This window comes from Meleagris gallopavo, chromosome 13, assembly GCF_905368555.1.
Source record: "Meleagris gallopavo chromosome 13, MGAL_WU_HG_1.1, whole genome shotgun sequence".
NCBI lineage: Eukaryota > Metazoa > Chordata > Aves > Galliformes > Phasianidae > Meleagris > Meleagris gallopavo.
The window spans coordinates 7,006,696-7,022,420 of NC_139416.1; the positions used below are offsets into that span (position 1 = coordinate 7,006,696).

The following is a 15,725-nucleotide window of genomic DNA, read 5'->3' on the forward strand; positions in this document are numbered from 1 at the left end:
CCCTTTTCTCCATGTTTTCTGTATCTCATTGCTTATCTACAGGGCTCACTGTTCCACAGAGGTCTCAGAATTACTTCTCTGCACTTGCAATTTTTTGGCTACTTCTTACTTAACTGTGTGCACAGCAGACTGTAGAGCTACACCCAGTCCTTGAGCTTGGGAGTACTGTTTCATTTGAGCTGCCTGCTTTAGCTTTAATTCTGATTTTCCTGTTTGTGCGCTGTTATATTTCTGCAGTCCCAGGATTCTGATTTACTGATCACATACACATCTTAACAAAATGTGTTTTGTTAAAAAAAAGGTGAGCTTGTCTGACATTGTCTGTTTTCAAAATTTTAATTTCAGCTTTCCTTGGCAGCTGTAAGTGTGAATCCATTATTTGAAGAAGAAATGGCAGAAAATAAATAAAAGGAGATGTATTTGAGTAAGATCTTGACTAGTGGTTGATTTGGGATAAACTTTGCTTTCTTAAATTAAGAAAGCAAGTTGAGCAATAGAAATTATTTAAATAAATGAAGCTGAAAAAAATAGCAATTAAATGTTTGTGCAACCTTAGCACAAAGTATTTCTGAAGCACTCAGATACTGAATCTCTTTTTTTTTTCCATGAGAAAATGTATATTTGCGTGTATCTAAGGTCTACTACATTTCCATACATACTTTTATAAATATATTATATACTCACTTTAATATTTTCATTTTAAAAATTGACAAAGGTAGGTGTGTGAATATATTTTAATGTAGTGGATCACAGACTTGTCTAAATCAAAACCTTTCAAATAAGTAGCACCCGTTATGTCACGGCAATGGTTTGTGTGTTAATCTGATCAAAGAACAGTCAACAAAGTTGTATTGGCCTTTTTTAAAATAAATCAAGAATAGTTTGTGACATATCTATTACAAATGGTATTTCAGTTGATTAAGGTGAATAGAGCTGGGCAGTAGAGAATTCTGCACTTATTTGGCAGACACGTTACTCCAAAAAGTAAGTGCTCTTCATTCATTATTACTTTTTCTATTCTTCTCATGTCACTATGGTAATTGCAGCGCAGTGGTTGCTATAGCAAAAATGATTAATCCTCCGTTGCTGTTGTCTGTGTGCTAGCAGAGGCTTTTTATACAATATACTTGTACTGATTTTAAAGGAAATAAAAATGTTGGAATTCTGATAAGTAATTACAATTAAAAATTGTTTTCATAATTGTATTTGAAATTTTGGGGAAAAAAGTATTTGTTAAAGAAATATAAGGATTTTAGTGAAGCATTCTGAAAACTAGACCAATTTTTTTCGAGCAATGAAATGAATATGAACCATATCTGGATACACAAACCTGTTATTTTCTTGGTGCACTGAAGATTAATGAAATGTCTTAAAGAGAATGACCCAAAAGCAATTAGCATAAACATTATGCTGTTGATAGAGTCTAATAATTCAGTTTTATCGTGTACTACTTTTATAACTGCTGTTGACCTATGGTTGGTTCATTGGAGATTGATAAATCATCCTTTGTGATATCTGACAGAAGTTTCATTCCTTGGTCATTGATTTTGCTTGGTTTGGTGCGGAGATGGGGGAAAAATTGCTGTTTAATTATGAAGATCTTTCCAGAAAGTAACTAGATGATATTGTTGATAGTGTCCTCATGAATAAATACCATAATAAATACAACATCTCATACTTTCTCGGCCAGCTTTTTACTTGCTGTTTGTTATTATTTTTTTTTTTTTTAGTTGCTGCTCAGTTTTCTTTGTGGTCTTCTCTAGCTTCTGAAATCATATTATGTGAACTTGCTTACTTTTTTACTTTCTGACAGAGCACAGATTGGGATTATTAAAGTTCTACTCAAGTCTTTCAAAAACGTAAATCATTTTTTTCTCATGTTTAGAATCTAGTCATCCAACTAGTAGTTCTAAAACAATTTTCTCTGTTTTTCTCCCTAGCAAGTAACCGAAGTGTTTCATGTATCTTACTTGAATGTTAGATGATAGTAATTGCCGTTTTCCTCACAGGTGATGATAGCTTGTTACTGCCTGCTCATTATATTTAAGCACTATAAAACAGCCTATCCTTTGTTTGTTTTTCCTTAAATCCATTGATTGCACTATACAAATCTCTCTTGTTGAGAGATCTTTAGTTTATTGTAGACTTTGATTATCCTCCAGCCAATGTTACCTTAATTGTGCTGATTTTATGCCTGTGGAGTTGCGTTACAATTCTGCTGCTTTTAGTTTTGTATCTCAACTTTCATTTAGAATATAAATGTCCCTGTGTTTTTCCTTCAGAATGTCAAGTTACATATCAAACAAAATGATGCATTTTGCTAAATAACATCTTTACAAAGTACTTGTCCTTTGAGCACTGTGTTCCTTTAGCCGATAAAAGGACCCTCTAAGATTAAGATGCAGGAAGACAGTACTTAATGTGCTTTGAAATACTCTGCAGCTGAGGAAAACTATAATTAGTGTGATAGCTGTAGGTGAAAAGATGTTTCAAAGAATTGAGGCACCTTTTACAAAAACAGCTTCCTTGTCTTAGACATGCTTTAGTTCATTTGAAACAGCGGTACACAGAAGCATTTCAGATTAATTGCTGTTGGTGTTTGTGCATTGTCAACTTCATAAACTCCAATCCTGTTTTTTTTTACCTCACCACAACTTGGATATCACACATAATTTTTGTCCACGTAGTTACAAATGTAGCTCCAAAGCAGTGTTCCTTTCCAGGGGAAAGAATGCTTCCCAACTTGTGCCTGGTTCTTTCACATTTTGCTGGCAAATAACACATTCTGGGGGATGAAAAAACTAAGTATTGCGTAATATTATTTTTTTGTAAAAGGGGCTTATGCATTAAGAATTACTTTGCCTTCTTTCCAATAATAAAATTATAAGGGCAGTATGCATGCTATCTGTTTCTTCATTCCTTGTTGAACAACTCACATTGTAGTTTTATTTTACAATATTCATGGTTAATAGAACAAAATCTCTGTAAACAAAATGTAGTCACACGACTGCATTGACTTAAATGGTGGCAGCATGGGGGGGGTGGGTTACACCATTTGTTAGCAAGTGAAAGTTTGGTACCACGTGCTTTTTAAATGTGTATGATTAGATAATTCCAAGCAGTCTAAGTCCTAGTCTGTTGTACATTGTGAGACACTTGGAATGAGTAGATTGGAGCATGAACTACAACAGGGATTTCAACATTAATTCCTGTTTAGCGTCCAGGGGACTTCTCATTTTGTTTTTAATCTCACATCATGTTTTAACTCATTTCTCTTTACTGTTTGGATTTATTGTATTTTTGAATGTCTGGAAGTCTTTTTATGCAGTTTGCTTACACTCTGTTTAAATATTTTTCTTTTTGTAGAGACGTTAATATGGAAGGATATAGACAAACCTAACATCAGAATTTTAACGTGAAGGATGGTGTTATTAAGATACTTTTTAGTGTTCACAGAACTTTGAATCATCCTTAAGAGTTTCTTGCACCTGTTTTTTGAAGTTGTGATTCATATTTTCTAAAAGCAGCTGACATTGAGTATTTTAATAATGTGTAATTATCTTAGTAATTTATGATAATTATCTCTGTCATGACCATCTATTTGAATGCCTAAAGGAATATAGACAAAAGAATTCTAATCATTTTATTACTTCAGAAAATAAACTTAAGATAATCAGCTTTCAAACAAAATAAAGTTGGTTTGAATATCAAAGTCAATTATATTGGACGTTAGAAGTCTCGAGTGTATTAATCACATCTAGTGCTATGAAGTGCACTGAAATTACAAGCAAGGATAACTTAGAGATTTCCAGCAACTTGAACTGAAATAGTTTAAAATCCATACAGTTGCCCAAAGATAGACTAGTAGATCTTGAGACCTGAGTAAAGATTCTCTTCAATCTCTATAAATAAATGTCATGAATGTCATGACTGATTCTAACATCTGTCTCTCGTGGTTAGTAGTTATATATCTGTTTCATTCCACTACATCTTGCTCATATAGTATTTCTGTACTAGGTTCTGTACATCTTATAAACTATGTGTATATGGTCTGTTTGACCAATGAAGGTGTTTCACTCTTAAGATGAAGTGTAAATCTCATGAGCCACTGGGCCATACGGAAATTCATGTGAACTGCATGCAACTTTGCAAGAGTAATATTGTTTGCACAGTTATCAAGAGAATACATACTTGTGTTTAAATATTAGTAAATCTTTTGTGTAACTAGGAAAACTTAATGTACAAGTGTGAACTAAAACTGCGTTCAGTTTTATATACCCTCGTATCTGAGCTAGTTTGGAAATGGACTGTGTTCATAAAATGTGAGAAGAAGCAGTCAAGATCCTCCTAAAAGACATAAAAGTGAGCATTGCTCTGGTGGTGACTAAAATAAGTTTTACTTGCAGGTTCCCAGGAAGAATTTTGAAAATGGTCGTATTGATTGAAAAATAAGTAGGATCTGCTACGTGGATATCAGGTTTAGCTAACTGTAGATTACAGTACATTATTGCATAATGTTATGTAAGGTGTTTTGCATTTTGTTGTTGGTGGTGTTTTGTTGTTTGTTTTTTTTTTTTTAAGCTGAAACTTGTCGAACTTATTTCATTTTGTCTAATGAGCTCATCCTGCCATTGTCACCAATGTCATACTCATTAGTAAATAAAGCAGAGCTTCACACATTTTCACCTGTGAAAACCTGATCAAGCTGCAGCAAGTGTGCTAATGATGCTCCTTTCCTGTTTCTGGTTTCCTCCTCCTTTGTGGAGGAATTTAAATTCAAGATTACATTTGAGAATTGAAGGATGTTTATTTAAATTGAGAGTTAAACCAAGCATGAAGATGAGAAGAGATAGCACTGTATGTCCAAGGTTAGGTTATTATCACAGTGAGATTGAGCTGTTCTGTGAGCGGCTCCTGGGGTATTTCTGTGTGGTCTTCAAGATCTGTAGGGTTGTGCCAAAACTTGGCATTTTAGCTGGCACTTCAGGGTGGGAATCACACAAGAATCAATTTCTTTATTTCAAACCTGGAAAGTCTGCTGTATCCATTGGTTAGTTTCACACAGTGCCTTTGGAAAGGTTTCAGAAATACAGGAGACGTATTTCAAGTTATTACAGACCAGGACAATGCAAAATAGACATATAAAACTAGATAATTAAACATTCTGCTCTAGACCTGTGCTTAGGGCTGGTTTTTAGGGAGGAGTTTGTTCTTGGGCTTATTTAACGAAGACTGAGGCAAAAACTGCATTTAAATGCAAAATTCGTCAATATTTTCGGTGGGTTTTATCCTTATCCTTTTTTTTTTTTATCAAAAATAACTGCTGTAAATTATTAGAAAAACATCATCTTTTTCAACAGTAGAATTTTTCTTCAGAAAATTACTTATGATCAAATAATCTCAATAGTAATGGAAATATCTGAATACTCTATAAGATATGCATTAGAAAAAAAGACAAGAGAAGAAATAAGCAAAATTAGTATGACAGACATGAATGGTAGTGAAGTTCTTCAGTGAGGAAGATTTGTTAAGTACTCATTATGTGTGCTCTAAATGTTAACAGTGTTTGTTGCAAACTTAGATGTTTTTCTTGTCCCATCGTTCTGATGCTGTTTTCTTCCTACTCATTAAGGAAGTTAGAAATAATGGGTACAATTCTCATTCACAGCATATAAAACATTAATTTCGAATAATGTCCAAATAAATACGAATAAATATATACAAAAAAATACAAAAAAGTCCAAACTAAAAAAATGATATTTCTGTGTGTTAGCCATACAGTAGATAAAATTTACATAGTCATATTTTAATCATTTTGTATGACAAATAAGCAAATGTATTGAAGTTTATTTCCACATAAAACAGGTATTAAAAGCAGTTCTTTAAATGTTTGAAGTGAGTAGGAAGTACATTTAAGACTATATAGTTAGGAGCCACTTGAAGAACTTTCAGTGGAGATGCTTTATTTAGGTTCTCCTTTCTGGTATCTGCTTTTGAAGCTGGTGATTTTTCTCTCTCTTAACTGTGAATGTAATCTTCATCATACTAAGCACTTCCAACTAAAAATTTATGTGATCCAAGCTTATAATTTCTTTTCCCTGTTGCTATGTATCTGTGTTCTTCCATTTGCTGATACTATTTTTTATCTGGTTACACAGTAAGCAATTCTAGAGCTAAGCCAGCTGATGGGACTCTGTGTTTCTGAGGAGTTAAGAAAGAAATGGAAGTGGTTTTAGACTGTTCAGCATCCTTTAATCAAGCCCCACAGCCTTTATCACTTGGAAAAAAAAAAAAAAAAAAAGGAAAAAGAAAAAAAAAAAGGTTTACTATAAAGCTGTAGTTGTGTAGAGCAATGTAAAATGGCTCTAGAAAAATATTGATTTAAAACTGTTAACTATCTTAAGGAATTAAAAGTTTACAGTAACATAAAGCTTGGTTTAAGATTTATACTTGAAATGTACAAAGGTTGTTCTTGCAAGTACACTGTAGTATTACTGAACTCTAATTAACCAAGATTATCAGAGTCATCAACTTAAGATAAATGTTTGTGATTTAAGTAGAATCAAACATTTTATATTCTCCTCTGCTTCACAGCATAACTGTTTTTGTTCCTTTCTGACTAACCAAGAGCAAGACAAGAGTTGGTATTTTAAGATTCTTTGTCCTCATGAGTTAATGAAAGTAGCCTAATATTACTTCAGGCTGAAACTTCTGTAGAAGTTTGATTAGATGATGGGCTTAATTCAAAGTAATATTTCTCTAAGCACGTGCATCTTTACCAAGCATCTCTGCAACTTAAATATTTTCTAGTAAAGGCTTCAGTGTTTCTGTGGTTGATAACCTGCAAATTAGAGTTTCTCCCACTTTAAGTTCTGAAAAAGCCTGCTGTTTGTGTAGTATTTTATCCTAGTTCATGTAAGTAAAAATTAAAGCAAGTGACTAGTTTCAGTTATTCTATTTGAATGATGCAGAAGGAAATAAAGCTGGTTTGTTAAGTTGGTGCTGATTTAAGACCTGTCAAATTCACTACTCGTTATGTTAATTTCTCAGGTCAGAGGTAGCTTACTTTCCACTCTTTGGATGCTGACGTACTGAATTCCTGCTACCTATTATTCTTAATTGTTTGTACTTGATAACTGAGCTGCCATTAAAATTTAGGAGGTGCTTTACTGTGAGGTAGAATAATTTGAGAGGCAGATGGTAAGTAGAGAACTAGAGAAGATGACAGTTTGGCGTTATCACTTGGAGGTATTTGGGGATGTCTGATATTTTCTTCACTCTTCTTCCCCCTTATAACCCTATTTTCCAGCTCTCAGCTTCCTTACGTAATTAGAGAGGGACTTACAAAGCTTAATTTAGATGTATATACTAAAAAATGGTTCTGCTTCATAGAAATATAATTTGGCACACTGAGAAAGCATTAATTACGGTATAGGTAAAGCATGATAAAATATTTAGGTTGTGGTCAGTAGTGTATTTGAAAATAATTAGGGATACATTAAATATTGAGGGTGATGTAGTTTTTATGTAATCAACTAAGGAGAATTTGTCAAACAACTGTAAAAAAAAAAAAAAAAAATCCAATTAAAATATTCATACCATGATGTTCAAAACTTTGTAATGGATATGGGGTGATTTGAAAAGCTGACTTTTGTATTACAGTGGGTTTTTTTTTTTTTTTTTGTATTACGGTTGTTGTTTGTTGGTTTTTTTTTATTACATAGCCTGGAAAGGCAGATTGTCTATATTTTTCTCTGGACTGGAGTATAGCATCTCTTTAACAAGTCATATTTGACATATTTGTTTACAGTTGGGACTTGCAGTGCTAATCTTTAAAGCAGCAATTCTAATTTCTCTCTGGCTGCTTACATTCAGCTGTTTCACTGTTCTTACTACTCAGCCCATACGAGGAATACGCTAGGAAAGACTGGAAGGTCAAAATCATAAAATGTGAGCATAGGAATTTCTCCTGGATCAGAGAATGGAAAATCAATCTGCTTGTTATTATACACTGTCAGAATTCTAAAGGCAAATAAATATTGTATTTTTAAACACGTAAAAGGTCATCATTCTACTGAAGTTACTGGAAACAAATGTGCCAGAAGAACATTGTTAAAGATCTGTAATTTACCCAGATTTGCCTAATTCTGAAGGCCTGGAACTTAGTAGCCATTCTGTTAGACAACTTTCCTCTGTTGTTTTTACCTGTTAATATAGATTAATGTATTACATGTGGACTCCTGAGGCTTAGTCTTCCTGACAGTGCAGGAGTTGAAAATGTGTTGAAAAACTATATTAGTTTCTACGGTGGGTTTGTGGTGTTAGATGTATAGAAAACATAATCTTCCCCAGGTGGACTGAGAAAATTATTAAGTATTTGCTCCTCTAAGTATCTTACTTAATGTCAGAAATAAAATCTAAAACTTCCTCTCTGCTATGGATCAACATGAAAATACATGAGCAAAGATGACTTTCAAACGAAGGACCCAAATTAGATGATTACAATGGCTAAGGATTTTTTTTTAATTATCTATTTTATTTTGGTCTAATTTTTCACATTTCAAATGAATAAATAATTCCCAGCTGATCATCTCCTGCATGCAGAGTTTGAGTTCACAAATACAAGTGGACTTTTTCTGTTCTCTTTGGCAGATGGTGATGGACAAAGTGAACATTTGTTACCAGTATGTGAAGATGTAAACTGTCAAAAAAGTGCCATCTACTTAACTAAGCTAGGAATGGATCAGGTATTGTTACTTTAAAATTGTCAAGGAGAAGGAAAATGCTGTGTTTTGAGTTAATGTGAAATAAGAAAAACACATTTTCTCTTCTGAGTAGTCAAACTTCTTCACCTGTAAAGATACTGTGTAAAATATTTTTATGTAAGTATTTTTTATTTATGAAATAATGGTTTTGGCAAAAAAGCTTGCATACCTAGAAAACTGTATAATGGATAATTCACAGTGGAAAACGCCCAAAAAAGTTACAGAGACTTCTGGTGAGTCTTCTTCTTGAGTACAGAACAGTGCAACCTAAGCGCCAAAGCTGCTCTAGTAAAAGATTTAAAAAAATAGATGAAAGTATTCCATTAAGGTTTGGAAATAGAGCTAATTAATTCAAATAAGTGTCTTCAATTCAGTTTAAATTAGGGAGTTATTTCTGTTGTAAATAAATAAATAAATCACCAAGTTGAACCAGCCCACATCTCTTAACCCACAGTTCTACAGTATCTTTCATAGTTGGTAACAAAGTACATTTCCAAATGATATCTGAGGATTACTCTTCAAGGTTGGGTTTCTAATAAACTCATTTAGCTTTGGGCAAGATATTTCTTGTTTTGAATGACATAGTCATAAAACTAATTCAGCATATTTTGTTACAGTGTATTAATTTATTAAGTGTGTGCTGATCTATTTAAGTATTTACAGCCACTTGTTTTATAATACAGTCATAATTCACAGCTTAGCCTAATGTTTGTTTGCCCTAATGCATGTTTTTACTTTGTTTAAAGCTGACTATTTGAACCTAAAGCACAGTGTCCTGTAAATGCCTTGCCTATAGCTTACAGCACTACTCACTGTCATGTACTTATAGAAATCTATAATGTATTTCATACCTTTTCCTAACAATATTATGAATTACTGGTTATTTCTTTACTGACAAATTAGGAATTCTTTTTTTTCTTAAGTTAGAACCTCTCTGTTGTACGTCTCAGAATTTATTGGTGAGCATATTGGTGTTCATTCAAGAAACATTGTTATGTTCTGCAGCCCCAGATTATGGGAAGATTTTCTCATTTCAAGTCAAAATTTCTAGACCACAGTCTATAACATACTTTCCTACCCACAAGAAAATTATCCTGTATTGGAAAGGAAAGCACACGGTTACTAACTAGTTAAGGAAGCGTAACTAGGATGGAATATACCAGTGATAGATATACTGGTGATCATTTCCTATAGAAGTGATTATTCAAAAAATAAATGGCTGTGATTTACAAAAATTTTTACTACATTAACTGGATCTGATTCTGTCCTTCCTTATCACTGCTTGTTCATTGTGACATTTAATGGAAGAAAATGAAAAACAGTTAAGACAGTTCCATGATAGCATATGATGTAATAAGTAGAAATGTGTAGCAATTGAAAATAGATATCTGTAGAATTTGTGGTTCTGAGCAGTTATGCTGTGGAGAAGCATGCAGTGGCATGTCAAGCTTTGAAGTTGTTGCTCTGTTAAGATTTTGTTTTGATAGATGTCTGTCAGTCTGTGGTGTATTTACTTCTTGTGCTGTTTTTGGCACAGCTGATGGTTACTAGAAAGCCAAGCAGATCTAAGAGAATGATTTCTTCAAGGATGAACTTATTTCATCATAGGTTTTACTTTACATAATGATTTAATCTTTTAAACTGAGATAAATTTTCTTTTGGATGATGTGGCCAAAGGACAGGCCAAGTTACATTTGAGTGACAGAGATTGAGATGTACTAACATTTGAAAGAAGCAACCAGAAGAATTGCTACCAGACCTTAAGTACAATCCCATGCACTGTATCATACCATGGTTGGTGTTTGGCCATCGCAGGCATTTTTATCTCTATCTGCAGTAGCTACAGACTAATGTAGTTGCTGACTTAGTTGTTTTCTTCACCTATTGATTTATATCTTTGCATTTCATTTTAGACCTTACAGTTGTGAAATAGTTTTTTTATGAATCCTTGAGTAAAAAAAGTACAAATTTAGATAGAATCTTAAAAATTTCATTTTGAATTTTGTTTCTTTAAAATAGTGTTACCATATGTGGGGTGATACAGAAAGTACATGATTACATACAAATATATTTTAATGCAATGGCTTTGTTGATCATTCCATGCAAAGTAAAAATGATATTTTATTTAGTGGTTCTGATTCCAATCTGTTTTTCAAAATTACAGTACTTCGGCAACAACATCATTGATCTTTTTCATGAGAAATAAATGGTAACAAGTCACCCCTTGAAAATTTTGTCTTTTTTTTTTTAAATTTATATAATTTTCTTAGATTTTTCAAACCAGCAGCTAACAGTAACTAAGTAGGTACACATGTTTTGGAAAGCAGGGGTGGAATCTTACAAGTATGTATAATCTCAAGAGATTTCTGAGGTAGTGTTATGGATCTTCTTAACGTTGGAAACACTGTGACTCATGCAGGCAGAAATGCATTATAGGCATGTCTAGTTGATCTATTCCAGGCTTCCAAGCTGTCTGTGATAACCAGAAAGAGTTCAGCTTAATGGATGTTCCAAATAATTCTGGGGGCTTTTCTAATGTGTATGTGATTGTATGGAATCTCAAGAGAGCAGTCCAAGCGATGCAGACAATTGCTGTATGGCTGGAATGTTGCTGTGTGCAGGGTTGAATAGTGAGGGAGTTTCTCCACAGCAGGAAACAGTGCTGTCAGGGATCTCATTCTGGTTCCTGAAATAGCTAAATTAGGGCTTGGGCAAGAGACATTTCACATGCTCTTAAGTGCTGTTGACATTGCTGATAGTGATCCTCTAGGATGCCACACTTCTGTTCTTTTGAAGACATTATCAGTTAGTTGACATAGAAAATTACTTCTGGCTTTAAAAATGCACAGAATTTTTCTGTAGAATTGAAATGTTAACTCCTGTACTTCAGTTTCTTACCAATTTGTGAAATTATTTTGATTTTAATAAAATTAAATTCCTATTTAGCACCTGTGTAGTCCTTTGTGGTAAGTAAGTACAGATAGATAGGTTCTGTTTCTTATCCTGGAGAAACTTAGCATTTCTTTTGTACTTTCACAAATTTGATGACGGTACAGTCCTCTTCTAGTTTTGTGGGTTTTTTATGCATGTGTTCTGGAATAAACAAGTACATTGAAAAGATTTCATATTACATTGTACATTTGTGTCAGAGTTAGGAAATAATCTTGATTTTTCTCTTGAATATTTGTAAACTGCTTCAGAGTCCTGACTCAGCACAAAATTGTCAGTTGTTGTAAATAGAGTTAAGTATTTTTCATAAATGAAATGGATTTTCTTACCTATTTGTTCTTTTCTAATTTCTTTAACAGTGGATTCCAGTCTTGCAGGACTTCAGAAATAAAGACACACTTTGGGGCTTTGTGAAAAATCAAACTGACAAAACTACATCAGAAGTTTCATTTCCAATGACCCTTCATATTGGAGATTACAACATGGATGGCTACCCAGATGCCCTTGCTATACTAAAGAACACATCTGGAAGGTAATGACCAATATTAGATGTTAGATCTTCAGTCATACAAATTATTAATTTTAGTGGATCTTGTTCATTTTATCAAGTGAATAACAACAAGTGTCTGATCTTAGCCCAGGGCAGTGTGAAGTGCCATTTTAGGCTGTCCTCCCTGATCACAGGCTGTCTCCTTACACTTTCCCATCTTCTGTAAAAGAACACTTGCAGTGTTAGCTAGTAACACCAGTCTGCTGAGAGTTTAAGGAAACCCATTCCATGTCATGTCCCGTTTTATGTCCACTGAATGGAGATTGCTGAAGTATGTGACTGTGTGCTTTGCTCCTTCTGAGATCTTGGTGTTTTAGATGAATCTATTTGGTTACTGGTCACTTCATATCATCCAATTTCAATCAAAATAAAATCGTAGAATCATGTTGTTTTTCTCCTGCGAAAAATTGTTATGTCACTTGTATAATGGCATTTTTTTTTCTCATGGTGTGCTGTGATGCACAATTGGCAAGGTTTTCTTCGTGCTAAATAATGAATTGGCTTTGGTATATGTAATATTCAGTAAAGATACTTGTGTGCAAAGAATCCTTGCCATTACTTCACTTCAGGCATAGATGTTCACAGCCTATATATTAAAGGCAAGCTACAAGTACTAGTTTCATTTCAGCTTAATTTTTCTTTTGTTTTGAATTCTTCTCTTGCCTGCATTTTCTTCTATTTTCTGAATCAATCTATGTCTAACTTTTTTTTATGAAATAAGCTTGGTTTTTTTTCCCCTCTTCTGGGTGCCTCCAAAACAGTTCTTTCATTTAAACTTCACTACTGAAATGTACCACGATAAAATTGCTTTTTCCCTGATGAATACATGGTTATTGGATTCCTTGCTATGTGAATGTCACATACATTTTTTTTTTCTTTTCTTGATTTCATCTTACTTTCAGGATGTTTAGTGAGGCTACTTTGTGGATTTTTCATTACCTTTCCCTGTTGCTGATAGTTTCCTTTGCTCTTTCTTATTTGTTTGGATGTTTTTGTACAGTTTTTGTCCTCAGCAGGAAATGGCAGTACCTTTCAGCTTTGCTGCAGTTTCAATTGATTGGCTCAAGTGTCTTAAAGTTTTTTGAGCTATTTTGCCAATTGATCCTTTTCTATGAAAGACCAAGCAACTTGTTCAAAGATGAAATGTTCTCTTTTATTAAAACGTTTCCTAGTGTTGCATATGCTTAAGTGATCAGAATGTAATGGATGCCCCACTTAGAGTAGCTGGGATTCATCTATACTTAGTGGATCATCATCACTTGTGACTGTAGCTGAGGCAATAAAATTATCTTGTGCTCACGTAGGATGTTTGTAGAAATCAATTTGGCTTTTTTTTTTTTTTTACTTTGAGATTCCTGTTTTATATATTAGAAGGGATATTTGTATTAGCAGGAGGAGTCTGTGTTTGTTTCAAGTAGAGGAATTTTTTTATTATTATCGGGGGAGGAAAGAGAAAGCTGGATGAGGACCATTTCTGATTCAATTTTTCAAACTTCAGTTTATTAATGTATGCTGTCAGTATCTCGCTACATCTCTGCAATCACTGAAATTAATCAGAACCTATTAGGCACAGAAAATGTGTGCTGTCAGTGGAATATATACCACGGTGTTTTAAATCTTAGAGGGAAGGAAAATAAAAGCTTCTAATGTTCCCTATTAACTTTGTCAGTATACTTGTTCTACTTTTTTCTTCATTGTTTGCCTTCCAGCCCTTTGTCTTACTGCAGTCTGGTGTTACGGCAGGTGTAGTGATCCAAGCTGGGAGACTGTTGTACATCGAGGAGTTAGTGATCCGCATAACAGTTGACCTGAGTTACAAGTATGCCTGTGCTGTTCTGCACATAGCACTTGGCTGCAGGACAAACTTAGCAGCTAACAGAGAAGCCTGTGGGCAGCTCCCACTTGGCACCTGGTAATGATCCCACTGGCGTGTCCTTGTCTTTACCTTGAAGTGATGTGTGTTTATGTGAACATCGTTTCGCTTGACAGTAGAAATGATGAATAGAATTGTTTACTTTTCAGAAAAATCTAAAAGAGCTCTAGAGACCATAATGCCAGTGAACCTCACTACTGATAGGATATGCACAGTATGCTGTGCCCTGTCCTTTAGTCTGTCTAGTACTGCACAATTTGTGTTTTCCTTAGAGCACCTGAAGAGCTCTAAGATAATCAATGCTAGTCACTTTTTCTCTCTCATGTCATCTCCTCTAAAAGGTATTTTAATCAATATCTTATGAAGTCTTAAAATCTTTCTCACTGGGATCTTGCACTAGTGCATTACAGGGAAAAATGAAGTCTGTCATGGTTGTCTAGCTATGTATGTTTTATGAAAGTTAGGTGCAGGTTCATAGTTTCAATTAATTCTCAGAAATGAAAATAACCGAGAATCTCACTTTAGTGCTTAGGAGAGTATATAGACAGAATTTAGATTCGTAAGTAACAATTAATTCAGATCTTCCAGTGGTTGCCTAAACATGAGTGACTCACTGACATTTTTGAGTTCCTTGCATACTGACACATGCCTAAAACTGAAGAGCTGTGTGCTTGTATTCTGCCTACACAATGTTGTGATTCAGACACAAAGCAGCGAGCAGCAGAGCTCTGCCACTACTTCTGAGACTTAAGATAACTAGTACACCTGTTGTTCTGCTTTGTTTTTCTGTTTTTGTTGTTGTTACAGTTGTTTTTCAAATGTGTCAGAGAAGCTGGTGATTCTGTTACTGCCCAGAATCTACATAGACAAAGTTAAACCACTTAGACTGTGAATGTTGTGTTTTTTCCTCCATAGCCTTTCTTAGTTGAGATTTTGCATCTTCTTTTCAGCATCACTGAAATAATGATTGTAAAAAGTCTGCACCAGTAAACTTACAGCCCATAAATCTTGTGTTTGGGGCTGTATTGAGTATGTATCATGATGATTAGGGTATTTCAAAAGGACTTCAAGAGGATTTCTGGAGTTCAGAAGTGGACAGAGGGTGAAGTTACCTTTTAATATTATTGGGAGCCTCTCTGCGAGGCTTGTGCTTAGGACAGGGTAGTAATACATAAATGTTTACATAGTTCATAAATAATTACTCCTATAAAAGCCCAGGATGTTGCCTGTCTCACTGCAATGAATTACTGTGCTACACTTGTCTTTATTTTCTTTGCTTCTGAAATTACTTATTCAGTTGGGTGTGTCTTAGGAGTTATTTTGAAACTTGACTTCAAAGCTGAGTGGTACGTTATTATGCATAAGGACTGAGAATGCTGGCAGGTGATTTGACAGGCTGCACAAAGTAAGGTTCAGAGAGATGAGGAAGTCTGGAAAAAAAAAGGTAACTAAGGAATAAACTGTATGTTAACACTGTATATTCCCAGTATTCATATAAGAGTAATGAAAACATTTTCTATACCAACTGTCGAATGTCACTTTCACAGAACTATGAAGTCACTGTTCTTGAGAAATACAAGCAAATGCT

The 15,725-nt window shown here is 34.1% G+C and overlaps 1 protein-coding gene across 3 annotated transcripts in view; it reads left to right on the top strand.

Moving 5' to 3' along the window:
* Positions 1–15,725, top strand: part of ITFG1 (integrin alpha FG-GAP repeat containing 1) — a 71,434-nt gene that overhangs the window by 29,556 nt on the left and 26,153 nt on the right. For all 3 annotated transcript variants that reach the window (XR_014886178.1, XM_085235166.1, XM_085235167.1), the window contains exons 9-10: positions 8,653–8,747; positions 12,074–12,246. Coding sequence is in view for 2 of the 3 variants with exons in the window: in XM_085235166.1 (XP_085091292.1) it covers positions 8,653–8,747; positions 12,074–12,246 (268 nt within the window). In the remaining variant the exon portion in view is untranslated. The remainder of the gene's footprint in view (positions 1–8,652; positions 8,748–12,073; positions 12,247–15,725) is intronic.